We start from the raw sequence: 24,239 nt of genomic DNA, 5'->3' as shown, positions 1-24,239 counted from the left end.
GATGCAGGATACATGTTATCATTTCTAACTCTTTATAGTATCAACAATTCTGACTAGCTACATGCAGAAAACAGATTACAGGCAAAGATTTCATTTGCGCTAATCGGTTTTAGTAGTATACAAGCATAAGGTGTTTACATAGCTAAATATTGTTTGTTCGGGTTGCTGCTGTTTTTTTTTGTTTGTTTTGCATTGACCCCACTCAATCACACCACTGTGGAAAAACCCAGAGTGGGTGACTGCATGCTTTCCTCCTTTTTTGACACCTTTCAAATACTCTCCGCCTCACAAAAATTAACTAGGAAACTACTATTTTGTTTTCATCGCTTTAATGGTCCATGTTACTCATAACAAAGGACTCTTGGGCACGGTTGGGACAGAAAGGTCGCAGCTTTTCCCTACATAAAAAGTATTTTCTTCCTCCCTCCTTGCTGCTCAGCCTCTCACTGACCAGGGACATCTCACTGCCTGCAAGACATCAGTCAGGGGAGCACCTTCCTTCTGCCTAACACCTCTCAGCCAGCACCAATTGCCCCACTGACTCCACTCAAGCAAATCAGTGCCTCTCAGGCATCCTAGTTCTCCCTGCACATACTAGGGAGACAACAATTTTAACATAGATTTTAGCATAGATTGATTACAAAATTGGGATTAGGTAAGAGAAAATAAAAAAGTAAGAAATGTAACAAATGCAAAATTCTAAAGCTTGCTTCCCAAGGAAATCCTTCATAGCTCCTGCACTATGTCGGTTCATTTGGCAGGTTTTCAAGCTCCTCCTCTATCCACATCTAACTTGCTTCAGAGAGTTACTTGAAGCTACATTTCCTCTGTTGTTTTGTTAAAGATGGAGTCCCCCCAGGGCTGCTCAGAGCACTTGCTCAGGGCTACCTTCCTCTCCCTTCGATCAAAGTGGAATATCTTAGCCTCCTATCAGGCACATAGTCCTTTCACTGTTTCCAGTAATAATCACACCAAACATGGCTGTGAGAATTCGATATTTTTCCCTGCTGCTATCCGGAATAAAAATTGAAAAAAATGAAAATTCAACTAAAATAGGACACCACTCTCCTTGCATTAGGGAATCGGGTTTCACTCAAATAAGGTTCGAGAGTTGCTATGAAGGAAAACACTGAATTACAAATCTTATGCGTTCAGAAGCATTCAATATATACCTAGCTTACTTATTACATAACGCCCATTTTTTAAGCATTTCATGGAGGCGGCATGCAACATACGAGCAATAGGGTTAGCATCCAAGATGCCTTTCCTAGATTACCATCCATTACTATTTTGTATCAGCTTTGGAGACCTGCCACTACAGAATGCATTTCCCTCCAGCTGAATCTTAAGCAAAAACATCAAACATGACAGATCTCTATTTCCGGTACTGTTGTAGCAATCTGATTTCTTTGTTCAAATTCATTAATCTTCACAAACAGAAAATACAAGTGTTAGGAGGTGACAGAATACAGTCCACCTTTCTTAAAATAAGAGCAAGCTTTTCTTTTAAAAAATTTAAATAGAAAGACAGTGCCTTGTGCATCATACCCAGCATTTTCAGCAATCTATACAGAAAAAAATGCCATGTCTTCAGGCCAGCAGATCGCCATGTGAGTAAAGATATCTTAACAGTATACTTGAGAATATACAAATATACTCAAAAAAAAAAAAAAAATTGAAATAAAGGAAATTAAATGTTGACAACAGGAAATATCAGTATGATGAAAACAATGGAATCATTTATTTCCATAGCTCAACTTATCTCCTTACACATTTATGTGTATAGAGAATATGACGGATACAAGGTTATAAGGCTGATAAAAAAAAACAACCATGTAATCTAGTGAAAAAGCAGGGAAATAAAAATCCTTCAAATAATCATTATATTGTTAGTACTAAGGAATCAACAGTAAATCTGCATTACAGTATTTGAAAATTGAACTTGTTCAAAAAGAACGTAGCTTATTGAGCAAATTTTTCATTGCTTTAAGAATTTAAAAATTAACACTTAACATATGGTGTCATAAATATAATGTTTGAAATCTTTTTCCAAATAGAAAATATTTTACTTAAAAAGTTCCCATTTGTTTCGCTTAGAGGCACTTTTTTCTATTTTAAGTTTTAGAAAGCAATGAAAAAGACAAGTTTTTCACAGAAGCATCCAGCTTTCTCTGAATTCAGTTTATTTCTACATTATCCATCCCAGTTGAGCTCATAAATCTCATGTAGAACTTACGAAACAGCTACAATAAATATCAGAAAGACAAGAAATGGCAGATCTGACTTTTCACTCAGGCTATTACTGGATGAAAAGATCAGTTTCCCAGATGTCTATTCATGTCTGGACTGGGGAACCTATTATAATGAAAATCAGAGTTAAAAGGTCTGGGGCCTTACCTGGCCTGAAGGTATTCTCTGAAAATCCTGTTTTTCCTGGTCTAGGAGTCACCTACAGAAGTGACCCCTTGAACAAGCTAAATGAGCTTTTCAGAGGACTGACATAAATTCATGCAATGAGATGCTATTTGGTCTCTGCTATTTATCCATTTCTCTCCGTCTAACGCGCTTTAGCAGAAACAAGAGCTAGAAAATGCTACCATGGCCTCCCCATGACTACATTTTAGGTACCTAAAATGCAGATAAACTAGGACATCAAAAAAAGTTCAAGGAAATAGTTTCAGAGTTAATTTAATCCACGATAAAACTGGACTGACATAGGAAGGGTGAACCCTACATTCTCCTCACCACCTTTCAGCCCTTCACCCCACCCTCACGGCCCAGGAATCCCACAGCAGACTATGAAATGGGTCAGAATCACCAGTGGCATTGGAAGCACTTGTGTCCCCAAAACCCATGAAGCAAACTGACCTACACTACTGCTGCATTTCAAGTAAACTCTAGTCCTCAGGAACGAGCCAGATGATTCCACCTCTAAAATCATATACAGATTTAAATTAGAGTTAATTGATTGAAAAAATTATTTGAGAAGTTAATTGTTCTCAGAGCTTGCTGAATTGCTGCCTACAAACTCAGGGACAGAAAACAACACAGATTAAGCACATGGAGAAAGTTTAAATTAATTTCAGGGAGCTGGAACCAATTATCATGAACATTTATTCTGCATTAGATTGGCACAAACATTAACATGCACTGCCAATAGTTTAGATATGCAAAGGGAAGAGAAAGAGAGATCTAAACCATTACATCAAAACCTATACCCTGATTTTTAAGGCAGTCTGATTTTGACTAGGTAACTGCATGCTTGGGTATTGTTTGAGATGCACTCCTTTCACGATTAGAAATAATTTCCTACCTGTATATATAAATAAAATAATTTTTTACCTGATATTTGCTACCCCTTTGGAACCTGCTGAGTGTTTAGTCAAAACTGTTCATCTATGAATACATATTTTATGCAACAGATGCCAGAGGAAATGACTCAACATTAAGTGAATTAATTTATTTTTAAAATAATGTTTCCTTTAGCATCTTTAGTTCAAGAAGAAAGGACCCCTGGATGCTCAGATTTCCAGTACTTACTCCCTCTATAATTTAGGGCAAATAACTTGACCTTTCAATCCATGATTTATTCATCTATAAAACAGAGAAACGCTAATGAAACAGCACTAGAAGTTTACGATTTGTAAGATGTTCTGAAGACACTGTGCAATACAAAGATGTAATGCACTTTCCCACCTGCTCTCCTTTCAAGTAATTTTTCTATTTTCCTTTTTAAATTTCTTTCTAATTTTTACTTTTCTAGTTAAGAAATCTGCTTAGAAGCAGGTTATTAACACAAAACCAGGTTTTACTAGGGGGAAAATAAAATGGAGTGGATACACCTAGCTGTCCTTTCCTGTTATCAAAGTTGTGTTTTCTCATCCAGCAAGTTATGCAGAAAATATTAGAGAAACAGGGAAAATGAATACAGTGGCTAATGGGTTGGTGGTGGCCCAAGGTGAGCTGTGTAGCTGAGCAAACCTGCTGAGTTAGCCACACAGTTAGCTTTACCCACATGGCAATCCGAATCCTTGACAAGACCCCTGAACACTTCTCTGAGATTGGGCAGCAGGATCAGTGCAAATACAGCAGGGGATGCATGCAGCTGGGATGGGAGCAACAGAAGTTATGTTTAACTCAGTAATAATATGTGCACTACACAGATTCAACTTCTGTTTGGTTAGTCTTCATAATTAAAAAAAATGGCAAAGACAAATCCATTGATTTACATGAAAGCTCTTCTCAGCTCAAGTGAGAATTCTCATCAAGGGCTGTATATCTAAGAGTTTTTTAAAACACCACGAGAACCCTGATTGAAACGGAAGTTAGGCACCTAACAGATCCAGAACTACACCTGTAACTGTCAGCCTTGCCTCATATATTAACTAGAGACATTAGCTTGAACAGTTTTATTTCTACTCGAAGTGATAATAAAATGACAATTTTCTCTAGCTGTTGAAACACAAACTCTTTTTTTTTTTTTTTTTTCCTTTTGGTAACACTGCAAACCAAATAGGGTGTTAGAATAAATGGAAAGAGAAGTAGACAGATATACGGATTTGTTTTCACACAGCCATTGGAGAATTAACCTTGAAACCTTTAAATATGCTTTAGGATTGATAATAATGTTTCTTGATATACTTAAGATCATTTAATTTTTTAAACAAAAATAATCATGTAGCACTGTGTACACATCATGCATGAATTAGAGACTGAAGGATCATTATTGATCAAACTAGCATTTCTCTATTTTTTTTTTTTTTAACTCCTCATATTCTGTTTCAAAGAGCGCATCATTAGGTTAGATATTAGGAAGAAACTTTTCACTCAGAATGTGGTGACACACATAGGAACAGGTTGCACACGGAGGTTGTGGATACCCCATCCCTGGAGGCACTCAAGGCCATGCTTGATGTGGCTCTGGGCAGTCTGGTCTAGCAGTTGGTGACCCTGCCCACAGCAGTGGCATTGAAATTAGATAGCATCCCAATCCTACCCAGTGCTGGAGGTGAGGTCACACTGCGCACTCCCACCTCCTGCAGGCAGTGCTGGGCCTGGTGCACCCCAAGGTGCGGTCAGCCCTTGGTTGCCAGGGCGCACTGCTGCTCAGATTCAACTTGCTGTTAAGGAGTTATATAAAGATTCCCAAGTGCCAGGAAATATTAACTTGCAAACCAGAGGCAAGAAACAAAGCATGCATGAAGGTGCAGCTACTCTAAAACCTATGTATACATATATTACTTAAATGCTCATGAATTCTGTCTGCGAATGAAAACTAACTTCCAGGAGAACTGTAGAAGAACGCAAGGAGAAATCATAAAGAAATGGATGTTGCATTTGCTCATAGTAAGGAATGTATCTCTTCTATAAACAGCTGACAGTAAAACTAAAATGGCTATTGGGTGACACCAACATTTCTGAAGTTTCTTTGGACGCATTTTACTAATTATCTGGTAAACTTAACAGTCTGAATTGCTGGACACTGTATTAAAAGTCTTTTTTTACCATTCCACATTGCAACCACAGTCATGTTAAGACTACAATTCTTAAAGAATGAGAAAATATAATCGGTTCTGCTAGTGATTAAGTCTAGCTGAAAAAGAACATGTGAGGCAAATGCTTCAGAAAGCCTGCCCTTTTGTATAAACGACAGATCAAAGAGGCATTAGTAAAATTACATAATCCTGTTAAACTGGATCCTGAAAAAGGAGTACTGAAAGGCAATTTAGCCTCTGCCGCTTCCTTAAACCACCGCTTTTTATTTATTTTAACTTGCAGATCTTTTCAACACTCTTCTGATCGTACATACTTCCCTTCTCCTAAAGTCACAAGACAGAACAATTAATATTTTTTTAATCAGAAAGCCCAACAACATAAAAAACACCGATTTTTCTTAAGTCTGAGAAACAGCTGTCTTCAGCTTTTCACTGACAAATTTTATAAAGAGAGAGAAATTCTCTCAAAATTTGCCTCCTGTTTTTCACTGAAGACTTGAAAAAAAAAAATCCATACACAGATGGACAGAGATTTTTCACACGTTGCTCACACTGCACTGTCACCACAGGACCACCTGCAATCTTGCAATGCCCATACAGGTGTTCTCAAAAACACCTGGGTAAGCTGTTTGCCCAAGGACTATGTACTGGAGATAAGAGATAATTAGCAAATGAAACTATTCCTAGCACTCCTCCTTCAACATTAAGTGCAGAGCTGCAGCAGCAAGCTGGCACCTGGTAAAGGGAAACGCTAGATGTGATCATTTCAATTTACACATTCAGCACTACATCCCATATGCTTGTCAATGTGAAAGTGTCAGTGATAACAGAGATACCCTAAGAAAACGCTCTCTTGAAATGCTGACGTGAAGTTTTTGTGTATGAAGCAGACCTTCTCCTCTGGACCATCTGTAACTTTCTCTTCTTCCCCCATGAGGCATGTGCTAGCCATAAAATCTTTTCATTAAAAAATAAAAATAAAGTTATGTTTGACTTTAAAGAGAAAATTCTAAGCTTTTGAACATCCATAAACTGAGTATATGTACTTAAGTATCATTCATATGAACACACTACCTGCTAAGCAAGAAGAAAAATCTGCTCAGCAGGAAAAGTTTGCTGCAATTAGATATAGCAAAATTTTTAACAATACTTCAAAATTAAAGAAAAATATCTGGCACTGTAATTTTATAACTATAGAAATTTAACTAAACCATGGCAAAATACAAAAGTATCTCTGACTCTGAGATATATTTTTCATGCTAATGTTCTGCACACATCTAAAACTCACAGGTGTTTTTCCAAAATTGCCTCTTATGATTTCATAATGAGGAACTCCTTAAGTATAACAAAAGTAGGAAACCTGTGAGATAAACGACATGTTTGCTGAGTTTGAGAATCATTTAAGGATAAGCAAGACAATGCAGAGAGGCTAAATGATTTCCTCTGCACAGTGATGTTTGTGAAGTGGGGCAGAACATCAGAAAAGGCTGATGGTGAAAAACAGGATGACAAAGTTTACAAGGCCATGGTGTTGGCTCAGCATACTTTTTAAATGATCTGAAAATGGGGTGAGAAGTCTCCTCTGTGATAATTTCCTCTAGAAGTGAAGTCTACAAAAAAAGAATGAGTTTTATGATCACAGTAATGAACTCAAAAACCTTAAGATAAATACTTTTTTTATGTCCTAAGTTTTAACTGAGCAATTTAATTGAGTAATCAGTCAGGATAAATCTGCTAGGACTCACTGACAGTGGATAATTAAGAAACATAAGTAAAGTAAGCAGGCTACTTTACATATTTTACTATTTTAGCACTTTCCTCTGAAGCTTCACATACTGACTACCTGTAACACTGCAACACAATGGAAAGCACAACAACGATAGCAGGGAGGCAAATTCTTAGGCTGCACCAAGCGAAGATAAGTCCAAATGCAGCAGCCATAGACACAAAAACAAAGGAGAGAAAAAAAAAACTGCTTACCCTTGGAAGGCATCAGGTACACGAGAATCTCCAGCAAGCTACCCTTGCTGCCACTGCCAACCCTTAAATGAGGTCTGGAAAGGTCCTGGCTCCACCCCTTCCAGTCACTCAGGGGCACTGTGTGCACCTGAGCTCTCTGGGCTGCCCCTACCTTCCCACCAGGTGCTCAATCACTGTTTCCAACTGTGATTTAGCATTTCACTACACTTATCAGAGAAAGAAAACAAACCTGAACTAGAAAGACCAAACATATGATTAAAAAAAAAAATTACAGTTCCTGTAAAAGTGTAAACACTCTTAAAATCCCTAGAGAAGATTTGAATGGACTAGCTAATATGAGAAATGAGTCCTCTGGAAAGATACTGTTTTCCCTTTAGGATTGAGATCAGATGCAGTTCTGTTGAAATCCACCTAATAGAACCCTTGTATAACCAAATGCCAATCTTTGCCTTCACTGCTTAAAACACTTGCAGACAAGCTGAAATATCCTTTGCCATCTTCATAATTAAATCGAGGAGATTCATGCTCTAGATACACTTACATAGATGACAGAAACTCATGAAGTAACATTAATTGTGTTAACTCAGTCAAATCAGTACAAGGTTGTAACAAAACCTGACACATTTTGAACTTGTTTTTCCCTCCTGAAAATAACACACCTATTCCTCTGGCACAGTGGTTTCCCAAGCACAGCGGACGCACAGATCTTACTCAGGTTCCACCTACCTAAGGGCAGAGCACTGTGACAGGTCTGCCGTGACATGAACTTCTGCCACTCTGATTACAGGGTGATGTGTGGTAGAAGGGCATTTGGCCCTAAAAGAAACATGGCCCTAAAAGCAGGACCAAGAGCCTTCTGCCAGTCCTGCACTCCGTCAGCCCATCTCAGGACACAGGTGTTAGAGCCAGCACAACCAGATGAAGACAGTGTAGGCCAGCTGGCCCCACAGATTGGGTCATGCCCAAAAGACTGATTGTGCCCCACCTGCATAGCTGATCAGGGACAGATGTTCTCCTGCCCCAGCATGCAAAGCACCCACAGCCCCGCCTTTCAAAGTCTTGCAAAGGCACACTACACTGCCTTTTGCAAACGTCTTCTGGTAATTAAATCTTAATAATTTCGCTTTGGAAAGCAAACACCTGACACAGAAAAGCTGTGCACATCTCCACATGCTCCAGAGACTTTCCTAAATAATTTGTCAGCAGTACTAATTAAAAGTGTGTAGTGTTAATATGTTAACATCAGATATATGAGCAGAAATACGTATTTACCACAGAAAATTGGAATTTGCTGGGGGAGGCAAGAGATGCATGTGGATCTGTTATTGTGTGAAAACATATTTCAGTTGTTTTTACAAAAAAGTATGTACATTGCTCTGAAAGTAATGCCTCCTATTTATTTCCAGCAGAAATTACAACAAATACAAAGAGCACAATAACATCATTTGATAGAGCAAATTGTCAGCTACAGAATACCATTTTTTAACATAGTCACCACAACTAGCTATGAATTTTTGCCAGCAATGAACAAGAGCTGGATGTTAGACTTGTAAAAATCTGCTGTCTGGAATGTGGCTTGTCTTTCACATTGATGTCACCACCACTGAAATGGCACCATCCATAACCTCACTATGGTGCATCCACTGTTTCATCTCCACAAACGTTCAGCAAGCATCAACAGAAGTCAGTGGGTGCCATTTTTTTCTGCACAGAAGAATTCAATGACACCCCTTTGCTTCACACGCACTGTCTGCTGTCATCTGTTGCAGGGCAGCAAAATGTAATTGGGTACCGATGGAAAGGTGCCTCTGCCATACCACCATCATCTGCCTCTGACATCAAGGGCCAACATAATAAAATACAAGGCAGTACTTTCAGAGCAGTCCTCAGGTTTATTTGAGATCTATAAATTACTGTTACATATTATAGCCATATGATTTGTATGCTTTTTTTTTTTTTTTTTTCTTTAAAAAACATCAAAGCCTTACTCTGACTTCATTAGAGCTACTTCAGGTTCTCCTAAATATAAGGTACATAGAAAACAACTACAGCGCTTCTCTGAAAGTCTCTGACTACAAGCTCTAGATGTATACTCAAAAGACGGGCAAATCTAAAAGCTCTATTAAGCGACTTAGCAGTTCAGGCTGCAGACATACTATAGTGTTGCCTGTCCTCGTGAGTCAGCAGAATAAGCATTCCCTTAATCTTCAACACTCTGGTTGACAAAACCAAGCACACGTCTGTGAAAAACCCAGAGAAAACCAAACCTAAGAATTCCATGTCTAGTGATGTTAACCTGCCATCATCAGAGACACCTACCCAGGCTGCAGATTTAATTTACAAGGCATGACTTTATTCATGAATATTCAGGAAAAAAAAGAATTTTCATGTGACCATACACAGATTCTTTTTAAAAGCATCTTTTTTTTTTTTTTTCCTTTTTTTAAATATTTCACTACCTTTAAAATCAAACTATGTACGTAATTTGTTACGTTCTTAGATAAGAAGCTTCTAGAAATGGTTGCCTCATGCAGACGAAACTAAGGCACCACAAAAACGTGAAATCACTTTTTATTGATATATCTGCTGTTACTACTCGTGATAATCATTTGCTTCTAAGCGGTTCACTAATAACATGAAAATAATAAGACATTGTCAAGATGCAAACGCACAAAAAATTCTCAAAATCTTCGGTCTTCAATAAGCTCGTGTCATTTTTTCATTGTGTCATCTGAAACAATTCATTGGGTCTTATCAGAGAAGAGTTTCAATTTTCTATCATTCCATTTTAACTTGCCTCATCAGTTGAACAAAAGTACTTTATGTAAAAGGATTCCTCTAGTTGCCTTAGCTACAAATCCCTGCAGTATTGTATAATTGAAATCTACTCACGTAAGTTAAGAATAATTAGGACCCCAAATTAAGTCAAACACAAAGTTAATTCAAATAGTCAGCTGCTGTCATTTAAATAGTTACATGGTTTTATTGCTGCTTAACATCTCTGAATGCTTTTAAGAGTACATTTATGCTGTTGTTGTCATGATTTGATCTCTTATTTTAAGTGGAAATATCAAGAGCATAAATGTTGGTCAGATCAAATCACTTGCACTTAGATCAAAGACTTTTCTCAGTAAAATTTTTCCCCATTATTTTCATTATTGGAAAATAAATAAAAATGTCAAAAAAAGGCTTTAAAAAAATGGAAACAGATAAGGACAAAATTAGAATTACTGAATCTGTTACAAATGGCATTAATACAACAAAAAACATTTCATAGCGACTATTCAGAAAATCTCTTCACTTAAAAAAAAAAATGTTTCTAAAAAGAAGGAAACACAGAAGTACTGTAAAATGGATCAACAAAAAACCCAGGAGCTAGAAAATAATGCACCCAAGAGATAAAGTTGTGTATAGCTGGCATTGCCGGAACTGAAAACTCTGCTGATTTAACAGTACGAAATTCAAAATACCTTATATAGCAACTTAATTGCTATACTTTGTACTTAACAGAACAATTGTTCTATTGTTAGACAGCAGTGCAACTGGTAAAGAAAAACACTGGTGGCTAGATGCATTTCTTGATGGTTCTTCAGCCAGCACTTAGTTTATACTGCAGAACAAAACACTGCCTATTACAAACCCTTCAAGAGATTTTTATATTGGATGACTTCCAAACTTCTGTATTCTGAATTTTCTTAAAATGTAATTCCATGGCATGCTTTATACACAGATAAAGATACATGTCTTTATGCTCCTATAAAGACACTGAAGAACTAAAGTTATTGATTACTGAATAGGATTTGAATTGAAGGCCTAGAACAACTGTTTATGTATGATATGCTACACTAATAATTTTTTTTCCCTCAGTTGGAACATTAATACATGAAGTGATGCTTTGTGGACACAATCCATCTTTACAGGTAATAATCCACATCACAGACCATCCAATTACCCTCTAGTACTTCCCATGCTTCACTCTTCACACATGCCAACTTTATCTGCTGCAAATTAAATGATGCAACAGAGTAAGCAGCAAGCTATTCTCTTCTGTTTACTAAAGGCATATTTATCTTGAAGCCACTAAAAAGTATGTTAAGTTCTGAGCCACAAAACCACATTTTTTCCATTAGACTTACAATGGTGGATGTTAGCATTGGTGCAGAATAAACTGTGACTTTAGTCTTGAAGTAATGACAACAATAATTTTATTTTTTTTTTTTTTTTAAGTGAGACAATACTAAAGGCAATTGCTTAAGTTAGAGAAAAAAACTAGGACAGCTCAATGGGGAGAAACAGGAGACAGTAATGTGAAGCACATTGGAAGATCAATCTACATGCATAGTCAAACAGGATCAGTGGCTAACAGGCAAGTCTGGCTCAAACTAGTTAAGATGATGATTAAAAAGTGATATTAAGATGATTAAAAGTTATATGAAATAGCACTGAAGTCTTTAAAAAGAAAACATTTCTCATTGCTTTTTCAACTAAAATGTAGCAGATAGGAGAAACTGGTTTCAGTGTCAACTTCCTATCATATTTCCTAAATGTATTACTGAACTCAAATTAAACATTAATTGTACCTTCTAGCAGGATGGAATAAAACTATCTAACTCCTGAGTGAGACATCAAAATCCCTGATGGTGAACAAAAGAAGACAGCCCTCCTTCCGTCGTCAAGATCCCTCATAAAACTCGCTCAGTGCTGTAACCAACAGCTGAAAGTTATGAGGTCCCTCTGGACTTCTCATATGTAGGTGTTGCTCAGGCAACAGACCAAAAAAAAAAATCATTTTGCTTCACAACTAGTTTCCCTCACAACACTTCATACAGCAAGAAAACATCATTTATCATAATATAAATCAAGAAAACAAAAAGTAGTATTCCCAATTACCTAAACTTGTCCAATCTTCCACGCGACCACAAATACACGTACACATTTGAACAGGTTGCTTTAGTGTCAGTGGGGCATGGATGAATTGTCTCCATGACTGAAGGAAGCAAAGATCCACCAGTAGAGCAACATTCATACAGCTCTATTTCTTTACACTTCAAAAGAAAGCCAGGAAGTGGAGATTTCAGAAACACAAAGAGCTTTAGAACAGTTGGGTTTTGAAAGTCACTGGAGTAGTTCAGGACTCTTTCTGCAAGGGCAGAAATTTGAAATAGCTTCCAGTAAAAGGATTCTTTCAGCTCCTACTATCAGGAAGAACATTACAAATGTCAATCCAAACAAAGCATCATTGGATAGACTAATGTTAAGTATAAAAGTTAGTAAAACCGGAGCTGATCCAGCTTTATCAACTTATCAAATTTGAAATGATTAATAATAGTAATAAACCTGCAGTACGATCTTAATGATATATACCCATAGTACTATGGAAAATGTTAAGCACCACAAAATCATTTAAGAATCTTTACTATATACATGCTTGCTTTATTTCCTTACCTTCCTTTCTTCTGATTTTATACTCACTCAGTACATAATAAAACAAAGCATGAAGAAGGCACATACATGAAAGTTATATTGGAGCTGAGAATCTGAATGAATTTCTTATTGTAATACTCTCATTCTAAATAATCTGCTGCTATTACAACACCTACACTTTAATTTAAACACAAGTATAAAATGAATTACCTTTCCATACTATTTATTCAGAGACCATAAACAATAATAGATCTGTGTGCTGGTATAAAATCCATCTATGTGCTTGCAGAATTTGGGAAAGCATATTAAATCCAAAATTTTTATATTTAATGATAATTTTTGATAACACCATCAGAAGGACTGTAAATCTAATAAGAAATTCAACACTGAGGAATTCACTGATATGAGATGCATCAGGTATTTACACCTCTGTTTCGTACTATGACTTCAAAGTACAATATAAAGAAAAGTAATGTCATGAAAGCTACATAAAAAACCTGATTTCCAGAACAAAGAGCATTCTTTCCACTTAACACAAAACAAAAATGAAAATAATTAAAATAGAGAACTTTAAAAAATATAACATGTAATAAAAATAATTAATGTATTTTGCATATTTAGTCAATAGAGTATTAAGAAGCCTACAAGTCTTTTAAAGTATATCCAAACTCCACTGTCTTCTTGGAGAGGTATTTTAATAAACTGATCCAAAAATATAATAAGATTTTTGTATCAAAAGGAAAGAAAATTCCCTCAGGCAACTGCATTGGTCCAGCTTAGCTGAAGTTAAGCCAATTCCCTCTCACTGCAGTGGTCAGTCACACTGCTGGCCTTGCCTACTGAGTCCCCAGAAGGTTACTGCAATGAAAAATAGTGAACTGGTTTAATAGCTTAGAGGGCTCTAAAAATATAACATCTGTCCCTAGCAGAAACGTGCTGCTTTTATACAGTTTTAAACGGTACAACATTCCTTTCTTCTTCTGAATACTGAGCTTGAGATAATGACAAATCTCCCCTTCACAAAGCAGAACACTTTTAAGTAACTGAGAAAAGGACAGTAGAACTATTACTAATCAAATAAAATTTAAGGGGGGAAAATATAAAATTACTAAGACCCTTACATTAACATTTCCTAGAAAATTCTCACAGAAAAGACAGCACAATATTTTAAAAGGTTCTTCACGTGTTTTTCTCCAAGGTTCTTCTACATTTTAAACAGTGGCAGTATTGCTCTATTTCGAAAAATATAAGGTTATAGCATAGGATCCTGCAGATCTCTTTACTCAGGGAACATATGAAAGGATATTCACTGCCGGTACATTAAAGAATCTCTGGCTTTTCCAGACAGTCTGTCAGTTCCTGTTATCTGAAAATGCACTTGAAAAGTTTAACAGTTATTTTTCCTTAAGAAGAAATCTCATCTCATTGTTTGGATCAATTTCCTTTTTAGAAGATATGTTGTGCCTGCACCTCCCTCAGGAAAAGGAAAAGAGTCGTAGGCAGTATGAATCAGAATATTCCAGTGGAAACCTGCACAATATCCCAGCTTCTTTCACACGTATTTTCTTCTAAGCAATCTACATTAACCAATCAAGGAAAAAAAGAATTGCTAAAGAATGTTAGGTATACATTATAGAAACAAAGACAGAACTGAGCTGAGTATTAAGATGAGCTATCAAAGGGCTGGCAATAATCTCACAGCTCCACTGTGCTGGTTCACAACTCCACTAAACCAAGCAGCTGCCTATTGACTGCATGCCCCACAGCCTTCATCGTGCTAAGCTCCACAGCAATGTCCGAATACTACTTTATACGTGAGCGCAAAAACAGAGGTGCTCCTACCATTTGTTGACTACCTGTGACCTGTGCCTACACTATGCAGTCTGAGTGGCTTTATAGGAAGCTGAAGGTCTGAAGCAATGCAGTAAAATACCAAATAACTTCGTAGTGGCCCAGTGCATGATGTCTGCATTTAGTATGTATTTTCTTTAGTGAATGCACTAGCATTGGATATACACTTAGAACTGCTTCCAGTTGAATACTTAGCTCCTTGGCTGGCATAAATGGAATTTACAGGAATTATTATTCTCAGAGTAATGTTAATTAAAATGTACATTCAAAGGCAAAGACAAGCTGGATTCTTTTTAAACAACATTAATGCAGTTTAAGGAAACAGAATGAAACAGATAATGAAAGCATGATGCTTCTTGCTTTGGACAAAGCACAGATAATAATTCATAATAAAATGAATTAAAATTATATTAAACCTTGATTAAAATAAAATGCAAGCAAAGAAAAATTATTTCAGTGTTTTCCAAATGCTTGTGCTTCTCAAGCAGAAGAGTATTAAGTATATATACACATCCAAAATTAGCAGAAAAGGTGGACTTGTAAGCCAGTAAAGCCTAAAATAGTTTAATTTATACTGCACAAAAAACAATTTTAATCATGTTTAGCTCTGACACCTACTTTTTGATATGCATATTAGTGTATCTGTCTTAACTTGCTTGAAGAGAAACCAATAGTATATAATAAGCTTTTTACTCTGTTTTGCTATGGAAACAAGGCACGTGTGGTCCCACTATTTCTGACTTTCTGTATTTTCTCAGATAATTTTTAACGTGTTGCATGATTTCACCTAATTGGAATGAAGAAAAAAATAAAGACAGACTTGGTGTCAAAAGTTAATTCCTTTCTTGCAATTGTAAGGAAACAGAGAAGTAATGAAGAGGAATCAGCTAAGCAGGGCAGCTGTGGGCAGCACTGACCTCCCAAAGAAAGAGCCTTGTGCAGCCTCAGCCTTGTCTCCCTGGGCAATCATCCAGGACATGAGGCCACGCTTCACCCAACCACCTGTCTACCTCTAATTCAAGCAACTTTTCAAGACTGCCCTCTCAATCTGCCTTTTGTAATAAAGCCATAGTTTTAAAGATAAACCTATGAGAATATGCTAGAATAAAAGGAAAGAAAAACACTCTGAAATAATGTTAATATTCAAGGTCATTCTGCTTTTAATCCCCTTTTCATGCTTCTCATCTTTTCCTTGTTCAGGGCTGCAATGCTTGCTGTTGATGGTAATAATGTTTTCCAAGCCTCTACACAAGAATATTGACCTGTTGTTGATCAATGTACCAGCAGTATATAATAACTTGGTGCTGTTCTCCTCCCAGCTGCCAGTGCTTGTATGTTCCAGATTCATTTCACCTGAAGGGATAGACTGCTTCAAAAGCAACCTCACCTGGACCACTCTATCCAGGAAAAAAAAAAAAAAAAAAAAGCAAAAGCAAAAGCTATTCCGCTGAAAATATGATTCTTATTTAGATAGGTGACACTAAAATAAAACTGTAGCATTCCTGTGACCATGGGTGCTTGTTAATTCCCCAGAGAGTTAAAGTTAAGGTGCTGTGAGAGTAATGAAGTCTTTATCTTGATTGGAAAATATTTTATTATACGAACAAATGAATCACTGGTCCACACCCAGAGTCTTTTTCCTTTCTTCCCCTCTCTCTACAGCAACATTAAAATGTAACAGCAGGGAATTCAGCCAGGTTTCATCTCCCACACCTACTGCAACAACCTGCATACACACAGAAGATTTCTATTGAAAAAAAAAACTAAGTTCCGAGTGAGAGTTAAAGATTTTCTTATTTCTAGCAAAAGTTAGATGCTCTTATTTTAACCTTTGTTCATGTTCATACTTCCAGGCATGAAGTGCTACTAAAGCACGTTACACTTGGCATCACTTATTACTGAAGCAGAAGGCAATGTAATCTTGTGAGAAAGTGTAATAATGCGGTATTCATTTTGCTTCTGTGGCTGGAAGCCAACTCTATATTAATATTCATTTTCAGTATACAGAGCCACAATATTTCATTTATTTTAAGAATTTACAATTAATTTGGTATGATTCTGTTATCTGCTCCCAATTTCTTTCCCTGTTTCTTTTAGCTGAAAAAGCAGCTCTCATACAGACTTTAAAAAAGTAAATTCACAACTGAAGCATCAAAAGATTGCTACTGGCTACTAAAAGCAAGAAAAAACCGGGACAGAACAAAATGAACTTGAAATATTACAGATGACAATGAAAATTAGCTTTCTGCAAATAGAAAAAAAAAATAATCAATCTGCAGAAGTTCTCAGCTGACTTCTTCCTTTCCAAACTCAGCTGATAAAATGCTACTTGCAGCATGCTGTTTGCTACTGTTGCTAAACCAGAGTAAGTAAATTGTTAATCTCCTTTTCCTTTCTGTTTTCAAGAGTTTTCAACCACCACACAGTATTAAACTGCAAGTAGTCTGGTGAATCTTTCTAAAATGCAATTGCTGTAAATCCCTATATCCGTTACAATAAGAGATAAAACCTTAGCATTTTAAAGTATAAATAAGTACCTCTAACTCCTGCACACTAGTGCAACCACTTTTGCTACGTAAGTACATTTAAAATTATCACACATTACTAACTAACCAGTCTTTCATAAAGGTAGTAATTCTCCCAATACACATTTATCTTCCCTACCTGCCTAAAGAGGCTGAAAGGTAACATACCTTCCAGCTGGGACTCTTCTTACAGAAGTGAGATTCTACTCAAGACCACAGACTTGGCAGACATCAAGAGAGCACGCAGTACAGCAGGTACTAAATCAGGAGGCACGACCAGTGAGGAAATCATGCAAGAGCTGCAGTACGCCTTTTGAAGGCAGATTTCTAATAGTATCCTAGCAATGCTTCAGAAGAAATAGGGGAAGTACGAGAAACTGACTGTGGAAGCGATTTATATGGAATTAGATTTCATTCCAGAAACCTTCAGAAAGACTCTTAATACATACTCCTGGCTATGTTCATTTTATTTTATAAAATAACATATAAATATATATATATAAAAACAATATATTTTAGCAATGCTTGTCTGTCAAGATCCAAGTCTTAGTCTGGAATAAATGCTAGGAAATTACACAGGAAATGTGAAAGACCTTATACAATATTTATATTTTTAACCTTTAGTTTTACCATTTTTAGGAACTAGATCTTTTGTGTTTATATAGATTTGGGAGAAAAGAGAGGGGGAGGCTCAGCAGCTTTCCTGAAGCATCTCTAAAAATTCAGCCTTAAAATTCAAAGAATTTTAACAGTCTGTATGTGTCTGCTTTAAAAGATGGTGAGATCACACCACAGATGTACCAAAGCAGCCTATATTTTATATACCAATTACTGAATAATGTAAGAAGGCACAGAAGTACTATTTTATTACCAAACCAGAATTTTCACCTGCAATATAGTAAAATAAAATGATTATAACCAGAAATAGCCTCAAGTTCCTTACAAATATTCGTCATTAGAAATTCAAAAACCAGGTTTCCCTGATCATTCATTCATGCTGCTCTGGCTATTACTAAGTGGGAGGGCTATAAGAACAGCTGAGAAGACAGACTAATTAAATAAAATGGAGTTTATGAAGTTTTCTTTAAAAACGTTTTTTGTTCCTTATCTCCTTAATTCAACAGCTATTTTAAACAGTACATTTGATAGCAGTGAAGTTTTTTTTTTTTAAAAGCAAAAAATTTTTAAGTAGATGCTATTCCTGTATGAACTATTTCCTGAAATTAAACATGCATAGCTCTGATCTTAATGAAGTGAGTGCTGTTTTATTTCCAGCCAGCCAAATTAGGAAAGCAAAATAGGTATTTCATTTGCACTATTTAGTTATTATATGTCGCATTTAAAATAGCATATATTGTTCATAAATGGCACAATGTGAACAGAAAAATGGAAGATAAATAGATGAATTCAAAGATGAGGAATCTACCAACCAAAGAGATTAATACTGTCTCTTCAGGTGCCTGAACTTTACAGTTACAGCGTACTACACTGCATCAAAACAAGAGCAAAAAAGTTTTTTTTCTTAAAAAAGAGAATAATTCGAGTCTTATAAATTCAACGTAGAAACTGACACATATACTCTTAGTTTGAAATCCTAAAGCGTTAAGTCACCTAACCAAAATTAATTGTACAGACCATTCATCTCATTTCCAAATGCAGGCATAAAATAAACTAAAGCTTACCTTCAGTAGTACACTGCAGGAAGCTGATAATGAGCAGGAACCAAAAACTTTGCATTCTGCAACCAGAAGACACCATTATTGATCCCTGTAAGAATTTTCTTTGTATTCCTTAATGAATCCAGTCATAAAAGCCCAGCATCATCGAAACCAGTGCTCTGCATTATTCATCTTCATATCTGGAGGAGAGGATTTGGAAAAAGAAAAAAAAAAAAAGAAAGCTCATCAATAGCTGAAACACCAATAATTTGGAATACCAAATTTTACTTGACATGAAGACAGAAATGTTAATAAAAACTGGCATGACACCTGTACTGTAGCAGAGAATTTGGCAGGTTTGTGAGCTCTAATCTCTGAAGGTCAGTCATCGTTAAACAGAATGCCAAATGATACACGCTAAAGCTGAAAGTAGGAATGTTATTGATGTACATGCACTTAGATGCACGAAAAGAGAGACTATTTACTCTTAATGTAATATATTGGATTTGTAGATGTCTAGGTGAAGCCTTTCCCAATCTTCCAAATCTGACAAAACCAGCACTTTCCTACCTCAAAGAAAAGCAATAAAATTAAGTGCAGGGCAACTCCGTACACCCAGTGATTCACAGCACACAGAGAGCAGCTGAGCTGTGCAGCAGCAGCACCGCTGCAGGACTGCCCGCCACGCCTACGGTGCTCCCTGCTGCGATGCACAACATCCTCCAACAAATAACAGCAACTCTGCTGACAAAAGCGGTTCGGTTAGGAGGCATCGTTGGGATACTACAGCCTAGTGAGTCTTTACACAACAAGCATCTAGAGAGAACAGGAAGCAATGAGCAATGCTCTACCATCATTAGCTTCTGACAAGATTTGTCTCTGAGAAGAACGAAACAAACTGCTCCTGTGAGCTATGTCCAAAGAAGGAATTCTTAAAACTCTCAACTCACATTTGAAAAATAAAATTATAGCTGAGCACCCACGTACATCCTCGCCCCCCTCCCACTACCACGGTGATGCTATGCTCCAACTACTATAGCTAATGTGGGAAGCTACACAGAATATGTATAAAATTAGTATAAAAGTATAAATTATTTTTAAGTGCAGAAACGGTTCTATACAAATACACAGAATGACTCCCGGTGAACGACTGCACGTAGCTGCAATTGCAGCTCTGAAGAGCTGCATCTGGTGCCACACTGGCTTGGTCTCTCCAAGACTAGTAACAGGACTGCTCTTCCATGTGTGGACACATTTCTGCAATAGCTGAAGTTAACATTAGTTTATAAACAGACGGCAATGACTGTGCCAACGCCTATGAAAATGTAACTGGTAGGATCCAAGAGCCACTTGTGAGTCTTATGAGTACTGGAACGTGTTTATGGCTTTAAAAATACATTCACTCTTTTGCCAAAAAGAATTGGAAAGGATGAGAAGCACACAATCCCAGGGAAAGAAATTCTGTGCAGATCATTTTCAGAAGTCTAACTCCTTTTGTATTAGTCAATCTTACTATTAATCAAGGATATGTTTGTTCCCTGAGCGCACAGACAGCGACCAGACTGATAATTTTTTCTCCAAGGACAGAAATATGAGGGAGGGGGAAAAAAAAAAGAAAAACAAAAAAAACACCATTATGAAACAATTTCTCCAGCTGTAAACAAAGGCGACAGAAGAGGAGATCACTGAACTGCAAAGTAGGCTTTTTTGCTTGGCTCCTATGTAAGAGGAGCGGTGCCGCTCAGTGCAGGCATCCCCCTTGCAGTGTACAAGCATGCTTGTGATTTCACACACAGGAAAATGAAAGGGAACTGACATCTGAGGGCAACTGATTTATGTTTATTTACACATAAAAACAAACCCTTTTCCCAATTCCCAACTACAAGCAAGTGCTTCTCAATCACAGGTGCTTTTACCCACACGTATCTGAACAAACAGCATGCAACAGCAAGCGGGTGTGTTAGGGCAGGTCAGCCAGAGGGTTCTCCTTGGCACAGTCCCATGTGTCTGCAGGTAAAAGCTGCACCCTCAACTCACAGGGTGAGACACCATCTGCTATAGGACAACCAGAAGCAGTCATGAAGAGACTCATATTGTATCTCTAGACCTTTGACATTGGGCTGAGAGCATTTTGCAACTGAAAAAAAATACACATCTAAAAATCTGCAAAGGATGTGCTGCATTCACCAGAAATTACAACAACAAAAACAAGCAAACCCACCATGCCCAAAGATAGTTTGGCTAAAGCTTGGGAACAACCCAAATTATTTTTTAACCTGTAGCACTCAAAGGAAAAATCACAGAACTACTTCACGGACGCTACAGACTAATCAGTATAAATTCAGTAAGCAATCAGAATAATCCAAGAGAATAAATGAGGAACAATAATGGCTACATCTGAAATTGCCAGTCTCCTGATTGCTCCCAGGCTGACCAGAAGATTTTGACTTCCTGAGACTCCATTTTTAGCATAATTTCCACAACATACAGCTGCATTCCCAGATTCTGAGATATCTTCTTTCACCTTCAAGCGGATAGTGACATACCTGCACTTTAGCATCCTTCATCTCATTGCATCTTGTGGTTTTTGTATCTGGGAGGAATATGGGAGCATTGTGTTAAAAACAAAAGCAAAAATCAGAGCAGCACCAGAGGCATCTAACATCTTCCCAGGAAACAGCTGCAAAATTCACGGCAAAGACTTGCTTTTTTGTTTTGTTATTTGTTTCTTCTGACCTTGTAAACTGACTAACTTTAACTATTCAAATAAGAAATGTTTCTGAAAGCATATTGATGGTTTTGTCATATCAAAATCAGCAAAAACTGTTCAACTAGGAATAAATGCAAATTACTTTTAGGACAAACGTATGTACTCTGTGCAATGTATTGTTCTCTCTAGATTGCTGTAGCATACAGACATAAAATTCAACACAGCACGCTGCTCCAAATAGAATTCAAAATAAACTAACCTGCCTGTAACCAATGACACGTTTTTCTAAAAAAGCAAAAATAAATTTGTCAATGTTTTAAAACAGAGGCAACAGGTTTTAGTTTTGTTTTTTTCTTACTAAAAATTAACTACTTCCCGGTGAAAAATTTTTAATGCAACCTATCTACTTGAGAAGCTCTCTGTGCCTTCAAACAAATGTGCACTGCTACCATCCTGGACCAGCTATTTATCAACACAGCAAAGACTAACCCTGAAAAAGGTACCCAGACATGAGCTGGAGCCAAAGCCCACTTTGACTCCAGACGCTGCCGTCACTCGTGTCTTCCTGACTATGCATCTGTCAGAGATACGGAGACTGTCAGTGGAACCTAACAACAACAACAAATCCCAAACCAAACAAGCAGCACCAGGAAAAGCCATATTAAGTTACTTCTCTGTAAACAGAAGTAGACAATGGCAAGCGGCTATCCTGCGCAAATAACTTATTTCCCCTCAGACCTTAATAAACCTTTTCTCTGGATCACTGACTGCTCGGGCTTGTGGGTGGAGCAGAGAGAGACTCCCTAGAGGAAAAGGTTGCTTGAATTTCAGAGAGCAATAAAAGCTGCACAGAAAATTTCAGTTGTAACTTAAATCTCTACCTCTGGGCCATGCTGTGGTCTCTGACAGGAAAACAAAAAGAAGACTGCTGCTAACAGAAAGGTTCACTTTGTTAAGTTCCTTTGCATATGTGCTGTTAAAGGAGGCTAGATCAGTAATGGTAGAGTTGATGTTCAGACCTGCACACTGAAAAGGTACTGGGCATCTCTTAATACTGTATCCATAAGCCGTGCTCCAAGTCCCCAACATCTTAGCACCTTGCCTTGCTGCCTTGTTCCTCAATACTTCTAAAACTTCTTACAGACAAAACAGTGTTGCAGAATACGTGACACTGCCAGCCAGCTCCCTCCCCACAAGCTTGCTCTCAAGAGCACCCCAGAGATAAGAGAAAGCTGCTCCAAGCATACTCCTTGAAATACTTTCATCTTAGAAGAGAAAGACCTCTAAAGGACTGCCACTTCCCAACTCTACTCTGTTTAACCTTCCCAAGATTTTATTTTCAAAAGCCAAAAAAAGGGTCTTTTAAGAGCTTCCGGACAACTGACACAGCATGCTCAAGAGCTGCCTTTCCCCTCCAGTTCCAAGCTTTTAAGGCAATTAAGCCAAACAGGACTGCAGAGATGCCTCCAGCTAAGCAAGTATGTTTTCCTCTAGCTAAAAGTCTTTCAGACTAACAGTGATGTATTTCACAACATAGTGTTTAATTTTCCAAGCGGTCTTAGAAACTACAAAGCACTTGCAATCTTAGTTAAGCTCTAATGTCTCTATTACACAAATAAGAATTACACTAGCTTTACTGACAATGGTGCACAGCGAAGTAAGGAATGGCAGCCACAGCCATACAGCTCATACATGCTGAGCACAAGCCAGCTAGTGCTCCTTATAAATCCTGTATGACCTACCTTGCCACATATGCAACACTCCCACCGCCTTTCATAACCCAGTTTATGAAACAAAGTAATTCTGTATTATATCTGAGACATTCTGCAGTGGAAAGGAGGGGGAAGAAGAGGCATGTGTGAGTAGATATATATTCATACATTATAATAAACTGCACTGTCTCCTGAGAAATCGTGTGTCCATGTGCCTTCCCATCATGAGACCTTCCCAATCAAAAAAAAAAAAAAAAAAGTTAAACTTCTTGTAGTCTGTAACATGAGAATTCAATTAGTGCAGTGTGATTAGTAAAAGCTTCTAAGCTACTCTAGTAAAATAATAGAATGAGACTATGATCCAAGATACATAGCATTATAAGCACTTACAAGAACTAGGTCTAGTTCGTTACATTTAACATACTTACAGATATACACAATTAGTTACTCCCAAATTCTCAATAAGGTTATTAACAAGCCAACTTTTGAATAACTTTCACATTAGGGCTACAGGATCAGATTGCATAACATTTTCAAGACTTTGAAGTCTTGGAAAAACAAAACAAAACTGAGGTCAAGCAAGACCCCATACTGCTATAGTTAGCGTATTTGTGGCAGCTATGATAAAGAATCAATACCTGATCAGTTCCAATTAAACAAGTCACACGTTGAGAGAAGAAAGAAAAGGCTAAACCTGCCATTAATTAACACTTATTTTCCATTAAAAGCAACTCAATGCTAAAAATGTACCAGAGCCTTATCTTCCACTCTGTATTCAAGAGCCCCCATTAATTAACATTTTGAACACTGGATTTTTAACCCAAAACAACTCTTTCCAAGCTGCATGGAAGGAATATGTATCAGGGAAGGGAACAGCACAATAA

At 37.1% G+C, this 24,239-nt stretch overlaps 1 protein-coding gene across 27 annotated transcripts in view; it reads right to left on the bottom strand.

Annotated features, from left to right (window-relative positions):
- Positions 1-24,239, bottom strand: part of ADGRL2 (adhesion G protein-coupled receptor L2) — a 175,763-nt gene that overhangs the window by 107,137 nt on the left and 44,387 nt on the right. For all 27 annotated transcript variants that reach the window (XM_048943716.1, XM_048943718.1, XM_048943715.1 and 24 more), the window contains one exon: positions 18,958-19,133. In XM_048943716.1, coding sequence (XP_048799673.1) covers positions 18,958-19,033 — 76 coding nt within the window. In that variant the 5' untranslated portion in view covers positions 19,034-19,133. Of the gene's footprint in view, positions 1-18,957; positions 19,134-24,239 lie in introns of those variants that run through there.

Source organism: Lagopus muta, chromosome 5 (assembly GCF_023343835.1).
Source record: "Lagopus muta isolate bLagMut1 chromosome 5, bLagMut1 primary, whole genome shotgun sequence".
Lineage (NCBI taxonomy): Eukaryota > Metazoa > Chordata > Aves > Galliformes > Phasianidae > Lagopus > Lagopus muta.
This window is presented reverse-complemented; position numbering and strand designations above follow the sequence as displayed.